This window comes from Protopterus annectens, chromosome 2.part0 (assembly GCF_019279795.1).
Source record: "Protopterus annectens isolate FY-2018-M chromosome 2.part0, PAN1.0, whole genome shotgun sequence".
In the NCBI taxonomy this organism is placed as follows: Eukaryota; Metazoa; Chordata; order Ceratodontiformes; family Protopteridae; genus Protopterus; species Protopterus annectens.
In genome coordinates this window covers 1,674,121,606-1,674,142,077 of record NC_056728.1, presented here as the reverse complement: position 1 = coordinate 1,674,142,077, position 20,472 = coordinate 1,674,121,606, and the positions used below count along the sequence as shown (strand labels likewise).

At 40.8% G+C, this 20,472-nt stretch overlaps 1 protein-coding gene across 1 annotated transcript in view; it reads left to right on the top strand.

The window, feature by feature from the left end:
- Positions 1-20,472, top strand: part of VPS13D (vacuolar protein sorting 13 homolog D) — a 3,321,573-nt gene that overhangs the window by 415,352 nt on the left and 2,885,749 nt on the right. Inside the window, exon 11 of the mRNA XM_044060428.1 lies at positions 20,015-20,116. Within this exon, the coding sequence (XP_043916363.1) occupies positions 20,015-20,116 (102 nt within the window). The remainder of the gene's footprint in view (positions 1-20,014; positions 20,117-20,472) is intronic.

Genomic DNA, 20,472 nt, shown 5'->3' with positions numbered 1-20,472 from the left:
TGCCTTTGTTGCCATCAAGTGTTGAGGAAAGGGAAAAGAATGCAGAGAATATACCTTTACTGCCACAAGGGGTGGGTGGGGTGGATGAGATTAAACATTGAGAAAATGAGGAAAGTTTATATTTGTTGCCACAACGGGAAAGGAATGGTGGGGATGTTGGGGGGTACGTAAGTGACATTAATGCTTGAGAAAGTGAAGAAAGGTCAGTACTTCTACCAATAGTAATAAGGAGGGGAGGGGGCAATTTTAGACAAATTGCAAGGGTAGAGTAAACTCGTACTGCACCAAAGGGATAAGGAAGAGGAAAGTTTGCCATTGTTGGAAAGGTGGAAGTGATGGGTATAAAAGTAAACTGGCTATCACTCTGAGTATAATTAATGGGACATTGATAATTAATTTTTATTTTATTTATTTGCAGGTAAAAGTAATGCAGTAATTGTGCGAGTGAGAGAGTTGTTATGATGGGAAGAGGCAGTAGTTGAAAAGAATAGTTCTTAAAAATACCAAGCACAAAAAGAGGATAGATGAGATTAGGAAAGTCGGTCCTTGTTTATACCAAGAGAACATGAGGTGGTTAATTAAGAATAAGGCAAGATGGGTAAGAGTATATTGCCTCTATTAGAAGTAGATTCATAAGGAAGAAAAAGGCATCTTAAATAGTTGTAAAATACATCTACAGTTTACTTTGTTAGCGATTATTAGTATGTGCTAATTAGTTAACTATGCTCTGAATGGTTGGCTGTACAGCTCAGCTTCCCTCCTGATGTCTTGAGCTATATCATCTCACCAATGTGAGCTGGCTGCTCAGATCTTTGTTGACAATTCCTACTATCAAATCTGTTTTCCTCCATCAGACACCATGGTCAGCACTGTGGTCCATTCAAAGGTCTGATGTTCATTGTGTTACACTGCTGCAGTCATTACACTTGGGTTCCCCAGCCGGCCTGAGTTCCAAAGTCTTGGTCCGGTGTCGGTTGCTGTCGCCTCCTCCCTGACGTCAGTGCGACAGAGGTATATAAGATGCAGCCGATGCCATTTTCTCCAGTCTTTTTTTCCGCGCAATGCCCGAAGCAAAAGCAGTTCGTAAGTGCCGGTCGGCCAACTCCTGAGATTTTCATTCCGAATCCAGAACCGAAGTCTTCTACAAAGTTAAGTACCCCGTTGGGGAAACTTTTTCTTGCCTCAGACCGATGTCAGTAAAAGTTAGTAACTGTATTTCTTGTGGGAAGCAAATACCTCATAAGGATTGCCATTCCTATTGCATCCCATGCCTAGGCCCAGACCACGACGTCACTGGTTGTCGGTTTTGTGCTAGGTTTAACAAGCGCACTATTAAACGTCGGTTTGACTTTGCCCGACATTATTTTGGCAGAAAATTCAATTACACAATGCTGTCGGAACTACCGATGACCGGAATACATAAAAAGCGCAAAGACAAGGACAGGCATCCGAGGCCCAAAACTGACGACGAAGCCTCTTCTAGGCCAGTCGCTGGTTCTCCGGTTTTCAGCGAGGTGCCTTCGCAGCCCCTGATGACCGCTTCTGCTGAACCACAGGCCACCTCCGACTCCCACGTGGAGATGGCTGGGCCTTCAGACGCACAAGTTTTTCAGCCTACCGAAACTAACCTTTCAGAGGGATCCAGAGTAGCTGAGCAACCCGCAGCTTCAGATGGTGTTTTCAGACCTTCTCAGTTAAGCATTAAACCCTTTGCTAAGTCTAAGCCTCCTTTAAAAACAAAGAAACAAATACAGCATTCTCCAGGACAGGCCTCCATGCCTAAGAAACAAATGCTCAAAATGGCCGAAGACCTAATCACTCTGATCAGGGGGTCCCATCCCCCTCCTGAGAAAAGGCCCAAACAGGATGCAGACTATGACTCATCTGACCAGGTGTCCATTTCTTCAGATTCATCCTCAGACGTAGGATATTCTTTACCCCCTTATGAGGATTCTGATGCTGAGGAATCAATTCCATTAGCCTCTCCGCCTGAGGACTACTCCTTTGGGGAAACCTGACATACCATGAGGGAGCATTTCCATTGGGAAGGCCAGGATTACTCAGAATCCAAGAAAAGGCTCAAAGACTTCCTTTTATTAACTCAACACAGACCCCTTGCTATTCCGCCAGTGTTAGATATGTGGATGATGTGTATACTGAATCCAGCTTAAATCCTGATTCCTTACCTCCAGCCCCAGTTAAACCTGACAGATACTACAGAGTCCCTGACTCACACAAATTTATGTATAAAAGCCCTGTTGCTGACCCTGGAACTATTTCTCAGGAACCCAAAGGGATTAAGGCCTCATCAGCAAAAAATCCAGTTCCCTCTGACAGAGATTCCAGAGAATTAGACAGATGGGGGAAAGAAAGTATATACGTCTGCAACTTTAGCAATGAGAGCCTTAAATTGCCAGTTTCACATGCTAAAATATCAGCAATTTCTGATGTCTTAGTTGAAACAAAAAATGCTTCCAGATTCAGATCCTCCTAATTTTAAAGAAATGCAGGATTTATTGCATGCAGCTGAGCAAGTGGGAAAACATACTTTGCAATGTGGTTTTGATTCTTTAGAGGCCTCCTGTAGAGCAGCAGTTACAGGCTCTGTCATTAGAAGACATGCTTGGTTAAAAGAACATATGTTACCAGATCATGTTAAAGCAAAATTATTGGATGCACCCTTGCAGCAGGATGTGTTATTTGGAGTTAAGGCAGAAGAGGTATTAAAGAAAATGGAGGATAAGGCAAAATCTATGCAAACGGTGAAGGATTTCTTACAGGATCAGCCTCCTCGATTTAGCATAAATTGGCCAACAAAGAATTGGTCCTTTCCAGTTACAGACAGACCTCAAAGGGGCAAATACAGACGTCCAAGAGGTAGTGGTCAGCCACAAGGTCCTTACAGGCCTCGACAGTGGGGTGCACCAGGCCAGAAAGAAGGGGAAGACAGGGCCCCAGCCATATAAAAAAACAGCCCCAATGACTTCCCACTACAGCTGCCAAACAGCTCTCTCTTGGCAGCCCCCTTGGGAGGAAAACTGGAACTTTTCCATCACAATTGGCACTGGATCACCAAAGACAAAAATGGGTTCTCAACATTGTATCTCAAGGTTACAGGTTCCACTTTCACACTCTGCCAAGGTTAAAAGGAATGCCAAATCTGCCACCAAATCAATGGGCAGAGGCTCAAAAACAAATTACAGCACTCATGGACATGAGAGCTATTCAAAAGGTACCACCACAGAAGCAAGGACAAGGATTTTACTCAAGACTCTTTCTGGTTCCCAGAAAGGACAAAGCCTGGAGGCCTGTTATGGATCTTTCTTCTCTAAACACTTACCTGAATGTTCCGAAATTATGTTGACACTACAGCAGCTTCTTCCCATGCTGGGCAAGAAAGCTTGGCTCGTGACTTTGGCCCTCAAGGAGGCATACCTGCATGTCCCTATCAGACAAAACTGCAGAAGATACCTCAGATTCGTAGCTGGTTCGATGCACTATTAATTCTCTGCACTGCCCTTTGGCTTATCTACTGCGCCCAGGGTCTTCACAAAGTGCCTGGCACCAGTGATTGCATTTTGCAGACAGAAAGGAGTTCAAATTTATCCATACCTGGACAACTGCCTGATTCAAGCAGAGAGCAAGGACATTCTTCTAAAGCATCTGGTGTTTGTAAAAAAGTTATTAAGTTGCCTGGGGTACACAGTAAACGAAAAGAAATCAAAACTAGTGCCCTCACAAGAAATAATATTCCTGGGTGCCAGCTTGAACACAACGGCCCAGATGGCTTATCTCACGCCAGACAAGCAAGGACAACTGACTCAATACTTTCAATTGATGGCAACAAAGCAGCAAAAAAACAAAAAACACAATCCAGGGTAAAGTATCACCTCCTAAAAAGTAATATGTATGTCCAAGATGAAAGAGGTAGATACACCAAGACAATCGAAGTCAACCACAATTGTATATCACAGCAACACGAATTTATTGAATAAAGTAAGCGCTTTCACGTCTGCCAGGACGCTTCATCATACTTAATAATTACAACCATTTTTTCATTCATTTAAATAGCCTACATCCTCCTATCACAAAGCATACATCTGCACTCATCAATAATGCACAATACTATTGGTGTATGTATGAAAAAAGCACTCTTAAAGTAATAATGATGGACATATATAAGATACTAAGTCACTATCAAAAAATATAGAGAATATATAAAAAACTGACATATGTAACAAATGTTTTACACTTTAAAAACATTAATGAATTATGTACAAGCATATGAAAAAGTACATATAAAAAGGACTTACATTAACTTACATTAAAACTAATCATCATAAAAACTAATCATCATAAAAAATGCTGACCATCATAAAAATACTTCACTCACAATGTATATATTTAACCTAGTGTTTCAATGGTCTATCTACAAGAAAAGGTCTCAATGAAATCTTATCATTGAGACCATGACCTCTATCTGCCGATAGTTTAGTAATCCATTTAATCTCTTCTCTTTCAGTTTTATTACGTATACATCCCAATCTTTCTGTAGTGAAAATATGTTCTATCACCATAAAACTAAAAGAATGTGTACTATCATACTGCATGATATGATTAGCCAGGGCATTAGTCTCATTCTCTCTATTAATAGCATAGACATGTTCCCTTATACGTTCCCTAAGTGTTCTATTAGTCATGCCAACATAGAAACAGTGGCATTTCTTACATTGACTAAGATAGACCACATTTCTAGATTTACAGTCTGCATAATGTGAAAATTCATATTTCTTACCAGTATCAGGGTGTATAAACACATTTGAGTTCTTTACAAAAGCACATTGATTGCAACTGCGGCAAGCATAGGTACCTTTTCTTTGTGAAATTACCCCTTCCCTCTTGTTCCTATCATAACATAACAATCTCTTGAGTGACTTAGTATTCTTATAACTAAATGCGGGATTATTACCTACTACATTAGCAATCTTGTCATCTAACTGTAGAATATTCCAATGTCTTTTAATAATGTCTACAACCGAGGTATTGTTATTAGTGTATGGAATAACTATCCTTTTTCTATATTGTTTATTCCTGTTCATTACAGTATGGGTAGATGCATTCCTATGTATGTAGGGCAAACCTGTCCCTTCACGTTCCACTTCATGTAGTCCTTTAAGATCTCTTCTATGATACCCCTTATCCAAAAATTCTTTCTCTATTCCTATAATCGCTTCAGAGAATACTGAATCTTTACTAGTAATACGTGAGTATCTAATAGCTTGATTTTTAACTATATTCCTGTGTATATGTGGAGGGTGCATGCTATCCCTGTGTAGAGTAGCGTTCTTCCTGCAAGATTTTCTGTATATTTCTGTACTAAGGATACCATTCTCCTTCTCCAATAACACATCTAGAAATTCAATCCTATTCTGTGAGATGGTACTAGTTAGCTTCAAAAACGTAGTAGTGCTATTTATATATGTAATAAATTCATCTAAACTACTAAGGTCACCGCCCCAAATCAAAAAAACATCGTCCACAAATCTTTTATAGCATTTAATGTATTTTGAATAAATCATATGTTCAAGTATATATGTAGATTCCCAATTTGCCAATACTAGGTTGGCATACGAATTGGCACATGATGTACCCATCTGAAGATAATATTCTTTCCCAAATGTAAACACATTATTTGATAGAACTAGGTCTAACAGCATGGTCATCTTTATAACATCACTATTGCTCAAACCTCTATGTAACAGATATAACCTTAAGAAGTCCACACCTATATCATTCGGTATGCTGGTGAACAGCGCTGTAACATCTAATGTTACCATGTAATCAGAGTCTTGAAGCTCATTCCCTTGGTTAAAACATGCTAAAGTTTCTAAAAACTGTTGGGTGTCTCGTAAAATAGAAGGGGTAGAATCCACTATGGGTCTGAGCTGTTTTTCAAGATAAATCGATGTACTCTCTGTTAGCCAGCCTCTACCGGAGACTATCGGTCTGAGCGGAGGTCTATCTATGGTCTTGTGTATCTTGGGGAGACCTCTAAACATAGGTATAACAGGTTTTTCAACAAGAAAATACTTATATAATTTCTCATCTATTATCCCACACATTAACATATCATACAAATCCGCATGCATTCTCCTAATAAGTTTATCTAAATCAACAAAATTGAGTTTAGCATATGTCATATCATCTGATAGCATTTCATTCATTGTATTTTCATAGTAAATCTTATCTAATACAACTGTAGCACCCCCTTTATCTGCTGGTCTTATTATTATCAGATTATTATTGCATAAACTATTCAAAGCTTATTTCTCATTCATAGTCAAATTAAAAAATTCAGGTTTCTTATCATTATTTTCAAACTGTACCAAAAAATCCTTCATACATGCTTTTTCAAAACTTTCTAATAAAGGATGTTGAGGTGGTATATAAACAGAAGGTTTACTAAAGCATCGTTCATGGTTATAATTATTAATTTCATTGCCAAATTGTAATGCTAAACCAACATTTCTTATAAAACATTTAATGTCCACTATTAAGTCACTCACATCCACATCTTGTGAGGGAATAAATGGTAGACCTCTGTTTAAAACAGAAAGTTCATCTAATGTCAGTACATACCCAGATAGATTAACTACTAGGTCCGTTGAATTGGTCTCAACGATTTGCGTTGGAATTCCATTTGCCCTTCTGAAGTTTTCCTCTTCCTCCCTTTGTACTGGGGACTCCAAGCTTGTTTGTTCTCCATTCTGAACGGCAGGGGAAAATGGAGATTATTCTCTTCATTATCCGTATTAGGTGCTAGATGTCCTTCTGGGTTTGTAGTTCTTCTACGTACTACTTGCTCATTCGTTTTCCCTAGGTTGGTAGGGTTTACAATATCATTTGCGAGTAGTCTCACAGTAGAACCTGGTTCAGTGCTCGCCTTGTCTAGTGAGGACGTCGACAGACCGGATGTAGAGGGAATTAATAGCGATGAACACTCAACGCTGTGCATATCCATGTAAGGAGTGGTAACACCATAAGCTGAACGTGTGGACTCCCTTGGCCACGAAAAGACGTTCCCGCTTGAAAAATCGGAACAATCGCGTTCTAATTTCTTCTTTTTTATCAGCAACAGTTTATTGTCTAAAGCCTGCATAGTCATGGTTAAGTCATGGCGAAAATCATTTAGTTGTTTGTCTGTAAGGATAGACAGCAATCGTTTCTCTATTGTTAACGCCTCTTGATGGAGTGTTGTTTCTATATATGAATACTGCTCTATCAAGAGCTTCATATAACCCTGACTAGTTTCTAAATTCAGTCGCTGCCACTTTGATAACAATTCAGGGTATGTAGCCCCAAAGGTGGACATTTTCAATATTCAAAGCCCTCTAGGAACAATTTTAAACTTAATACAGGCTTCCATATGTCTCTTCTGCCATTGAGCATTTTTTATCTTAGTAAGAATGTCCTCAAGTTTCCTCATTAGTTGTAGAGTCTCCACTTGCACAGGTGAATCCTTCTGTGTAAGTATCATCTTGGCTAACTCAGCATAAGATAGTTTCAACAGGGGATTAGTATCCATGCTTAACAATTGCATAAAATCAAGTGACCTTACTGATTCAAGTCCATTGGATGTAGAAATGGTTTCTTCTGTCATGTCCCTGGTATGTTCAAAAAATTCAAACCAGCAAAAAACAAAAAACACAATCCAGGGTAAAGTATCACCTCCTAAAAAGTAATATGTATGTCCAAGATGAAAGAGGTAGATACACCAAGACAATCGAAGTCAACCACAATTGTATATCACAGCAACACGAATTTATTGAGTAAAGTAAGCACTTTCACGTCTGCCAGGACGCTTCATCAGACTTAATAATTACAACCATTTTTTCATTCATTTAAATAGCCTACATCCTCCTGTCACAAAGCATACATCTGCACTCATCAATAATACACAATACTATTGGTGTATGTATGAAAAAAGCACTCTTAAAGTAAAACAATATAGAAAAAGGATAGTTATTCCATACACTAATAACAATACCTCGGTTGTAGACATTATTAAAAGACATTGGAATATTCTACAGTTAGATGACAAGATTGCTAATGTAGTAGGTAATAATCCCGCATTTAGTTATAAGAATACTAAGTCACTCAAGAGATTGTTATGTTATGATAAGAACAAGAGGGAAGGGGTAATTTCACAAAGAAAAGGTACCTATGCTTGCCGCAGTTGCAATCAATGTGCTTTTGTAAAGAACTCAAATGTGTTTATACACCCTGATACTGGTAAGAAATATGAATTTTCACATTATGCAGACTAAAAATCTAGAAATGTGGTCTATCTTAGTCAATGTAAGAAATGCCACTGTTTCTATGTTGGCATGACTAATAGAACACTTAGGGAACGTATAAGGGAATATGTCTATGCTATTAATAGAGAGAATGAGACTAATGCCCTGGCTAATCATATCATGCAGTATGATAGTACACATTCTTTTAGTTTTATGGTGATAGAACATATTTTCACTACAGAAAGATTGGGATGTATAAGTAATAAAACTGAAAAAGAAGAGATTAAATGGATTACTAAACTATCGGCAGATAGAGGTCATGGTCTCAATGATAAGATTTCATTGAGACCTTTTCTTGTAGATAGACCATTGAAACACTAGGTTAAATATATACATTGTGAGTGAAGTATTTTTATGATGGTCAGCATTTTTTATATGATGATTAGTTTTTTATGATGATTAGTTTTAATGCAAGTTAATGTAAGTCCTTTTTATATGTACTTTTTCATATGCTTGTACATAATTCATTAATGTTTTTAAAGTGTATAACATTTGTTACATATGTCAGTTTTTTATATATTCTCTATATTTTTTTATATTTACATAGTATCTTACATATGTCCATACGTATTACTTTGAGTGCTTTTTTCATACATACATACACCAATAGTATTGTGTATTATTGATGAGTGCAGATGTATGCTTTGTGATAGGAGGATGTAGGCTATTTAAATGAATGAAAAAATGGTTGTAATTATTAAGTCGTCTGAAGCGTCTTGGCAGACGTGAAAGCGCTTACTTTATTCAATAAATTTGTGTTGCTGTGATATACAATTGTGGTTGACTTCGATTGTCTTGGTGTATCTACCTCTTTCATCTTGGACATTGATGGCAACAAAGACCCAACTCCCTGCAAGAAAAATTCTGCAGGGTTTGGGTTACATGGCATCTTGCATACTACTAATTCCATATGCCAGACTGCATATAAGGAAACTACAATGGTACCTAAAGAGTGTATGGTCTCAACACTGTCAAAGTTTGGAAGCAGTTTTACCACTAATTCCTTGCTTTCAACAGGAGTTTCGATGGTGGGCTCAAGCTTGTCACCTCAACAAGGGACTGACTTTTATTCAACCCACAGCCAGGCAAACACTGACAACAGATGCATCGGATTACGCCTGGGGAGCACACATGGCAGGAAAATGTATTCGGGGCAAGTGGCCCGCAGAACAAAGGCATCTTTACATCAATCAAAAAGAGATGTTAGCTGTACAAAATGCCCTTATAGCTTTCAAGGATCTGCTGCATCCAGGACAACTTTTACTAAAGACAGACAACACCACAGTTATGTGGTACATAAACAAGCAAGGGGGCACTCACTCCTACTCCCTCTGCAGACAAGCCATGACCTTGTGGAACACAGCTCTAAACTATCAAGTTCATCTGCAAGCACAATTCCTGCCAGGAGAGAAAAACACACTGGCAGATGACTTGAGCAGAAACATCATGGATCCCCACGAATGGGAATTGAGCCCACAAATATTCAGAATGATAACACAGAAATGGTGGAGCCTGGAAATAGATCTGTTTGCATCCCCAATGAGCTGCCAGCTACAGAAATTCTGCACAAGGAGTTACCATCCACAAGCATGGAAAGTGGATGCCCTCTCATTCAGCTGGAAAAACCTACAAGTATACGCTTTCCCACCACTACCTCTCCTTCCAAAGGAACTCATAAAAGCCAGGCAAGAAGAGCCAAAGATGATCCTGATTGCACCAGACTGGCCACAACAGCACTGGTACCCAATCTTAAAGAACTTAGCACAAGAACCACCCTGGATTTTGCCTCAAATCCCACATCTGCTGACTCAGCACAACAATCAGATGCTTCACAGCCAGATAAAGACCCTTAAACCTAGCTGCATGGAAGATTCCTTAGTCAAGCAAGCAATGCCTCTCTCCAAAGCTGTTATGGATGTCATTCTGGAGGCCAGAAGGCCTAGTACCAGGAAAGCCTATTCGGATAAATGGAAGAGATTCTGTGCCTGGATCCAGGCTCACAACCTTGACCCTCTTGTCCCAAACATTCCTCAGATACTACAATATTTAACTGAGATGCTGGACAAGGACTCTCCTTTTCATCCATCAAGATCCAAGCCTCTGCCATCTCTACTCATTACAACATTGATCCACCAATTTTCTCTAATCCTTTGCTAAAACAGTACCTCAGAGGGGCTAAAAACATAAGACCGCCCCATAGAGCACCTACTCCAACTTGGGGCCTCAACTTTGTTTTGGAAAAATTAACTTTACCTCCGTTTGAGCCAGCTAACACAGCAGAATTAAAATATATCTCTTGGAAAACTGCTCTGCTCCTGGCAATAACATCAGCACGAAAAGTTTCAGAATTACAGGCACTAATGGCAGTGGAACCTTTCCTCATTTTCCACCAGGACAGGGTGTCTTTAAGAACTAGCCCTACGTCTATGCCAAAGGTGGAATCAAGTGTGGCTCTAAACCAAACTATTCACTTGCCAACTTTTTATCCAAAACCACAGAATAAAGGGGAGAGACTACTGCATTCTTTGGACATTCAGAGGCAGTTACGCTTCTACTTGGACAAAACCAAAGCTTTCAGAAAATCTGAGCAATTATTGGTAGCATATGCTGCAGGGGCACAGGGAAAAGCCATTTCAAAACAGATTATTTCAAAATGGATAGGACATTGTATAGGTTTCTGCTATACACACCATGGGGAACCTGTACCTAGCAGCATTAGATCTCACTCCACCAGGGCAACAGCCACTTCAACTGCCTACCTCAGAGGAGTACCTACCAAGGATATTTTGGAAGCAGCAACATGGAGTTCTGTGCATACCTTCACCAAGCATTACCATCTGCCTTAATACTCTAAATCCAGAGCTGGCTTCGCCACTGCTGTGCTGCAGGGCCTTATAGCCTCCCCTAATGCCTTATAGAACCAGCCACCCTACCTCAGCTTTGGGATTCTACCCAAGTGTAATGACTGCAGAAGTGTAACATGATGAACATAGTACAGTTTTGTACCTACCATAAATGTAGATGTTCGAGTGTATACACTGCTGCAGTCCAGGTTACCCTCCCTCCTTCCCCTCTTACTTGCTGGTACATACCTATGTCTTCTACCCTTTACTACCTATGGGGAGTATTTGCTGGTAACTGAAAGTTATTGTTTGCTTTTCTTACGTATGTTTTATTAGCAATTTAAATTGCCTACCTATTTGGGGGCACCTGACATCTGGGGCAACGAAAACTGAAGAAAATGGCGTCTGCTGCATCTTATATACCCCTGTCGCACTGATGTCAGGGAGGAGGCGACAGCAACCGACGCCGGACCAAGACTTTGGAACTCAGGCCGGCTGGGGAATCGCCTGACGGCAGGATAACCCAAGTGTAATGACTGCAGCAGTGTATACACTCGAACATCTACATTTATGGTAGGTACAAAACTGTACTTTTTTCTTTCAGGGCATTATTCACCATTTCCAGTTGTGATGACCTGTTAACTGATTTTAGACATGTGCTTTATGGCCATTGAGTTGGATCCATGCCCTTAAAGCTGATTCAGGCCAGCAAGGATATGCTGTGTTCAATTTAACAGATTCTGGAGTCCTTATGAGGTCCAACTACCTTTAAAGGAGGCTTTTGTTATCTCTGTCATCAAGAGACAATCTTGGATCATAATTTATTTGATAACTTTTGCTCAGCCTCTAACCTTCCTACCTTCCTTTCTCAGAGGAGGATACTGATAAAGTTGTGTATGTGCAGCTTGAGTCTTTTTATAGTTAACAGGCTTGAAGGTCCATATCAGCCCATGTTTTATCATTCCAGTACTAAATTTGCTTTAATTGGTAGAAAATGGCCTGTCAGTGGTGAGAAACCAATGTTTTCGCTTTGTTTTGGTTCTGCTGGATTTCTCTGTGGCATTTGACACTGCTGGTCATGATATCCTGATGAAGCTATTATGATCTAACTGTGCTGTGTCTTATCATTTCTAGAGTAGTTTATGTTATTCTTAACAGGCCATAACCAATGAGTGATCTCTAGTCTAAATTGCTGTGCCCCTTTCCCTGTGGGTTGTGGAAGAACGCAGGGCTCAATTCTAGGCCCCCTTTTTGCACAGTGCTCATGCTCCCGTTGAAGTATCTTAACAGGAGGAGATCAGTGCCACTCATATACTGATGGTATTCATCTGTACCTCTCCTTCCTTCAGGAAAAGGTAATAAGTGTGTTTTCCCTTACTTATGGCTTGGAATCCATTCATCAATGGCTGATAATTGGTTGAAAGTAAACATATCCAAAGCTTGGGCCATGGCAGTTCATGCTTCCACAAGGCAACATGGCAGTCCATGCTGCTTTTTGGGATGCCTTTGCTACTCAACTCTTTCTGTTAATTTCCTGTTACATAATCCAGAGGTGATCCTGTATAACTGGTTGACTTAGTTTATTTTTTTCCTGAATATCTTGCTATTCTTATGCCTGCTGACCAGGTATCAAGAATGGTGAAACCATCTTGCTTTGATTTGTGAAATACTTCTAGTATCAAGCACCTTATCCCTCAAGGTGTTCTCTGTAGTTGATCATGCACTAACTAGTCTTTTCCTGCCTGGAATCTTGTAATACCCTTCATTTGGTACTTCTGTGCACTGAGATTGTCTGAATGCTGCTTGTGCAAAACTGCACTTCAAGACTGCTTGTTGGTACACCACATCACTATCGCATTACTCTTGTCTTGTTGAGTTTGCATTGGCTGGCTTTCTTGTTTTTGTATAATTTTTAAAATGTTATGGAAGCTTATCTTGCTCTGTTTTCTTCCCTAGATATTGAGCTTTACCATTGGTGATTCCACAGGTGGATTTGGAAATTTTGGGCTACCACTGTTTTGTATATCAGGCCTGCACTTGTGAAACTTAGTTTCATGGTGCTGAAGGAAGAACTCCGCACTGCCCTGTTTCTGCACGTCTTTGAAAACCTACTTATTTGAGTTGGCTTTAAGTGAGAGTGGATCTGATCAGTGCAGATTTTCTTCACGTACTTATAAAAGCTGTCTGTTATAATTTGTTTTCATTTGTAATTCTGTTGGTAGTGGTAGTAGTTGCACTTACCGTTAATTTTATTTAGCTTTATCAATTATTTTAATTGTTTATGTAATTTCTTAACTGTGTAGCTAGCTGTTGTATCTATCAGTCATATTCCATTATATGTGTTTTAGTTAGTGCTACTTGTGGTTTGTTAAAAACACTTAAATATAAGACTGAAGTTGGAAACTTCTTGGGAATTCACTAGTGTCAGACTACTGCAGAGAACATCTTGAAATAAGATACAACAAATGTGTGAATACTTGCCATTTCAGTTAATCTGCCAAGGGTCCCATTGCAGACCATACACCTTTTACCATCCCTTTGTTCATATTATGGAGGATGTTCTTTGTGTGTCACTGTTGCAGTCATCACATTTGGGTTATCTGCTTGCAGTAGCCCTCAGTCGGCCTGATTAACAAAGTCTTGGGTCCTCCGTCGGTTGCTGTCCCTTCTTCTGTGACGTCAGGTTGTCAGGGGTATAAAACATGCAGCCGACATCATTACATCAGTCTTTCTTGCCGTGCGGTGCCCAAAGCAGAAGCAGTTCGCAAGTGCCGGGCGGCTGACTCCTGAAATTTTCGTTTTTGAGTTTCAGAACTGAAGTCTTCAACTAAAGGTTAAGTACCCCGTTGGGGAAACTTTTTCTTGCTCTAAACTGATGTCAGTAAAAGTAAGTAATTGCATTACTTGTGGAAAGCAAATACCTCATAAAGATTTTCATTCGTACTGTATTCCTTGCCTAGGCCCTGACCATAACGTACCTCGCTGTCGGTTTTGTGCCTTATTTAAACCACGAACTATCCGTCATCGGTATATTTTCATTGCTAAATATTTTGGTGATCGGTTCAGTTATCCTGATATGTCTTCGGTAAGCCATCCAACTAGCGACATTCTGAAAAAATGCAGAGATAAAGACAGAGACAGGCCGCCTAGGTCCAAAGCTGCCGCTTCTCCTAAGCCAGTCGCCAGTTCACCGATACTCAGTGAGGCACTTTCGCAGCCCCTGATACTCGCTACTTCAGATTCGCAGGCCTCCACTGAGACCCATTCGGAGTCCTGTATGCCACAAGATGCTTCAACTGTGGAACCTGCGGATGTCTCTACCTTGGATGGGTCCGGAGCCGCTGTGCAGGCACTGGCTTCTGAGGGTGTATTCAGGCCTACTGACTTGCATATTAAATCAACGCCATCTTTTTCTTCAAGGCCTAAAACTCAAATCATGCCTAGAAAACTGACGCCCAGACCGCATGGTCAGGCCTCTATGCCTAATAAGCAAATTATAAGAATGGCTGAAGACCTTATTACTTTAATCGGGGTAAGCCAGCCTTCCCCCTCTAAGAGACCCAGGACTGAGTTTGCTTATGATACTTCTGACCAGGATTCTGAATTTTCTGTTTCCTCTGATGACCAGGATTTGCCCTTATCTGCCTATGAGGATTCTGATGCAGATGAGACTCTACCCTCTGCTTCTCCCCCAGAGGATTTCTCTTTTGGTGAAACCTTGCATACTCTCGGGGAACATTTTCATTGGGAAAGTCAGGATTTCTCTGATTCTAAAAAGAGGCTTAGGGCTTTCTTACTACTGCCCCAACACGGGCCTTTAGCCATACCTCCAGTACTAGACATTGTTGATGATGCCTTTTCAGAATCTAGCTTGTCCCCTGACTCTTTACCTCCTGCTCCCAGAAAACCTGATAGATATTACATGGTCCCTGACTCTCACAAGTTCCTTTTTAAAAATCCTGCTGCGGATCCTGAGACCATTTCACAGGGACCCAAGGGTATTAAAGCTACTACTGCCAAAAATCCTACCCCTCTGATAGAGACTCCAGAGCACTGGATAGATTGGGTAAGAAGGTATACACTTCTGCAACTTTAGCCATTAGGGCCTTAAACTGCCAGTTTCATATGTTAAAGTATCAGCAGCATATTATTGTATTGCTTAAACAGAAAATTATGTTGATTCCTGATTGTGCTGAAAATAAGGATTTACAGGATTTACTGCATTCAGCTGAACAAGTTGGAAAACATACTTTGCAATGTGGTTTTGATTCACTAGAGGCAACTTGCAGGGCTGCTGTAACTGGGTCTGTACTTAGGCATGCTTGGCTTATGGAGCAATCCTTGCCAGATCATGTTAAAGCGAAATTACTGGATGCTCCCTTAAACCAGGACCGCCTGTTTGGTAACAAGGCAGAAGAAGTTCTCAAAAAGATGGAGGAAAAAGCTAAATCTATGCAAACTGTTAAAGATTTTTTACAAGTACAACCCCCAAGGTTTAGTAGGCATTGGCCTTCCAAGAATTGGAACTCTCCTGCCTCTTCCAGACCTTCTCCGTCCAAACCCAGATCCAGCAGAGCTCCCAGGCTTCAGTTCCAGGGTACGCACAGGACTAAGCAGTGGGGGGACTCCACTTCTAAATCAGGGAGTAATAAAACTCCCCCCTATGGTAAACTATCTCAATGACTTCTTTTTAAAACTTCCAAGCACTTTTCAACTGACTGCCCTTTTGGGGGGAAAGATTGCTCTTCATGCAAAGAACTGGGAACTCATTACCCAGGGCAAATGGATTTTAAATATAGTGTCCCAGGGATACAGATTTCACTTCCACACATTACGAGCACCAAGCGAATGGCCAGATGTACCCCTAAATCAGTGGGCAGAGTCCCAAAAGCAAGTACTTTCTCCCTTAAGCATGGGGGCTATTCACTTGGTGCCAGAAGAGGAAAAGGACAAGATTTCTACTCAAGACTTTTCCTGGTACCCAGAAAAGACAGTTCATGGTGTCCTATCCTGGACCTGCCTACTCTAAGCACCTTTTTGGTGATTCCAAAGTTCAAGATGCTGACTCTTCACCAGTTGCTCCCTATGCTAGGCAAAGACGCCTGGTTGGCAACACTAGATTTAAAGGAAGCATACCTGCACATCCCAATCAGGGAATCTTGCAGAAGATGCCTACGCTTCAAAGCAGGCTACACACACTATCAGTTCTCTACACTACCCTTTGGCTTATCTACTGCACCCAGGGTATTCACAAAGTGCCTAGCTCCAGTCATTGCATTTTGCAGGCAAAGAAATATTCAAATATACCCATACCTGAACAATTGTCCAATTCAGGCAGAAAGCCAGGACATACTTTTGAATCATCTGGCCTTTGTACAAAGGGTGCTAACTTGTCTGGGGTACACCATAAACGAAAAGAAATCACACCTGGTACCCTGTCAACAAATTATATTCCTGGGAGCAATCTTGAATACAACTTCCCAGATGGCTTTCCTCATGCCAGAGAAACAAATTCATTTGACAACCTACTTCAAACAAGTGGCCACAAAAACCCTGCTATCTGCAAGGCAAATACTACAAGCCTTGGGGTTCATGGCCTCCTGCATTCTTCTAATTCCATATGCAAGACTGCATATGAGGAAACTACAGTGATATCTAAAAAGCCTATGGTGTCAACATTCTCAGGATCTAGAAGCAATGATTCCTATCATACCTTGCCTACGCTTGGAGTTTCTTTGGTTAGCAGAGGCCTGCCACCAAAACAAGTGACTACCATTCACACTACCCCCTGCCGCCCAAACCCTAAAAACAGACGCATCATGCTATGCATGGGGGGGGGGCTCACCTGGCAGGGAGGTGCATTCAGGGCAAATGGAACCCAAGTCAAATGCACCTGCATATCAATCAAAAAGAAATATTAGCTGTACAGAATGCTCTGACAGCCTTCAATGACCACATTCTTCCAGGACAATTAATGATAAAGAGAGACAACACCACTGTTATGTGGTACATAAAAAGCAGGGGGGTACACATTCTTACCCCTTTGCAGACTTGCTATGGCATTGTGGAACACAGCCCTGAGCTACCAAGTGCATCTACAAGTTCAAATCCTGCCAGGAATACTAAATACACTGGCAGTTGAACTAAGCAGAAACCTCATGGACCCACACAAGTGGAAACTGGAACCAAGGATTTTCAGCATGTTGTCAAGCAAATGGGGGAGCCCAGAGATAGACCTGTTTACCTCCCCCCAGAACTATCAATTGGACACATTTTGCACAAGGACTCTCCATAAACAAGCTTGGAAAGTGGATGCTCTGTCCTTCAGCTGGAAAAACCTATCAGTTTATGCCTTCCCTCCTCTGCCTCTGCTCCCCAAAGTACTACTAAAGATCAAACAAGACAAACCAAGGACAATTTTGATTGCACCAGACTGGCCACTCCAACACTGGTACCCCCTCTTGCGCAGTGTGTCAGTGTTGACCCCATGGCACCTGCCTCAGTCTCCTACCCTATTGTCTCAGCAGGAGAACCAGATTCTGCACCCTCAGCTTCAAACGCTGAACCTAGCAGCCTGGCTAATTACCTAATCTCTCCTTTACCATCCTTCAGGTAAACCAGTGATGGATATCATTTTAGAGGCAAGGAGGCCTAGTACTGGAAAGTCTTATGCTGAAAAATGGAAAAGATTCTGTGCCTGGAATCAGTCTCAAGGGATGAGCACAGCAGTGCCCAATTTACCTCAGATTTTACAATACTTGACTGAGATACTTCACAAGGGCATGTCTTTCTCCTCCATTATGATTCATGCCTCAGCCATTTCAGCTCATTATAACACAGAACCTCCCCTCTTCTCTCATCCACTGCTCAAGCAGTTCCTCGAAGGGGCCAAAAATCTATGACCGCCCAGGAGACCTCCAACTCCAGCCTGGGACCTTAACTTTGTATTGGAGAAACATCTCTTCCTCCTTTCGAGCCAGCTGCTACTGCAGACTTAAAATTCCTTTCTTGGAAAACAGCATTCCTTTTAGCAATCACTTCAGCAATAAGGGTATCTGAATTACATGCCCTCATGGCAGTGGAGCCTTTCATCATCTTTCATGCAGACAGGGTGTCCCTCAGGACCAATCTCACCTTCATGCCCAAGGTGGTATCCAGTGTGGCCCTATCAGACCATTCATTTGCCAACCTTCTTTCCTAATCCACAGAACAAAGGGGAACATATGCTGCACTCCTTAGATGTGCACAGACAACTTAGATTCTACTTGGACAGGACTAAACCTCAAAGGAAATCTGACCAACTGCTGGTGGCATTTTCTGCAGAGGCAGAGGGAAAGGCTATTTCAAAGCAAACCATTTCCAAATGGATAGGCCATTGCATTCATTTCTGCTACAAGCACCATGGAAAATCTATCCCACAGGGGATCAGACCCCACTCAATCAGGGCTGCATCTACCTCTACAGCCTTTCTCAGAGACGTGCCTACCAGGGACATCCTAGAAGCTGCTACCCGGAATTCTTTACATACTTTTACCAAGCATTACCATCTGCTAATTTTCCCTAAATCCAGAGCTGGCTTTGCCACTGCAGTACTGCAGGGCCTTATAGCTTGTCCTAATGCTATCTAAATTCCTCCTCCCATCCTTAGCTTTGGGAATCTACCCAAATGTGATGACTGCAACAGTGAAACATGAAGAACATAGTACAGTTGTGTACACTTACCATAAATGTAGATGTTCGAGTGTATTCACTGTTGCAGTTCTGGTTACCCTTCCTCCAGCCCCCTTACTTCTTTTGGCTATACCTCTACTCTCCTTTACTATGCTCAAAAAGCTTTTCGGTGTATTTGCTTTTTTGTTGGAGGTATAACCTGTATATTTATAGATTTAATTGCTTCCCATTAGGGGGGCACCTGATATCTGGGGCAAGAAAAACTGATGTAATGATGTCGGCTGCATGTTTTATACCCCTGACGAACTGACATCACGGAAGAAGGGACAGCAACCGATGCAGGACCCCAGACTTTGTTAATCAGGCCGACTGAGGGCTGCTGCAAGCAGATAACCCAAATGTGATGACTGCAACACTGAATACACTCGAACATTTACATTTATGGTAAGTGTACACAACTGTCCTTTTCGTTTTCTTGTACCAGTTTTCAGGTGTGGGTATTACAGTTTTATAATTTAATGTACTTGTTATTCAATTTTACTTAGAAATATTATTCCTCTTCTTGTTTGATGGGTACCATGACCTGGGCTCCTGGTCCTTATTGCACCTGTTAAACTCTGTAAATTCATTGTGTTTGTGTGGATCCATGTACCTCCAAGTGTGGGTGCTTAGGATCTTGAAGTAGCATCTGAAAAGGATTCCTGGTATGACAAGTCAACCCATTGAACCTTGTGCTGATGTCCTTTTCAAAGAGCCGTTACAATGAGTATTTGCATATCAGCTTTTTTTTTTCTCATTTTGTAGAGCAAGCTTTTTTCTTCCTGTTATTAAAATATGATTAAGAAAATTACCTACATGTGTTTATAAACCTGATTGAGTTCCTTTGTATTATATATAAACATTTATATTCATGTTTGTAGTTTCCTACTGAAACACATTGAGAGTCTTACAATAAATATGACCTGACTTCCTGATACATCATCCTAGTGAATTTATGGTTGCCAGTAGCTGGTAAAAAAATACTAAAATGATTGTGTGGAGAAAAAAAATGTAAGGTATGCTTCCTTGCTGAGAATGTGCAGTTTATGCACAAGAGCTCATTGATTCATAACTGTTGTTTGGTTGATGCATTTGTTCCTGTAGCCGGAGTTGAAGCGAATTGAAGAAGAACAGACTGTTGAAGAACTTCAGATACTGAGAGAAGTTGTGTATGAGAGACTTCGGAGGCAAAATGAACTAGTAGAGGTCAGTGATGCTAATATATATTTGTCGAAGACCAAGAAAAAAAAACAGTTCATCAGTTCCTTTTCTTATCATTTAGTTCAGTGCCGGAAGACCAAATAGCAATTAAGCCAGAAAGTTTGAAAGAATAATGTTTTAGTATGTATGGAGGGTTGGGGTTGTGGGAATAACCCCTTAAGAAAAAAGCCCCTTTGTGCTTTTGACATAATGCTGTTCAGACTATCTAGAACTTTAGATTTGTCATATAGCTGTTCTGAATCACTTTTACTAGACATTTTTATGTAATATGTATAGAAATATAGCTAGGCCTGCAAGAAATAACAGATTTATTGCCACTAGTAAATTGTAAAACGAGAATG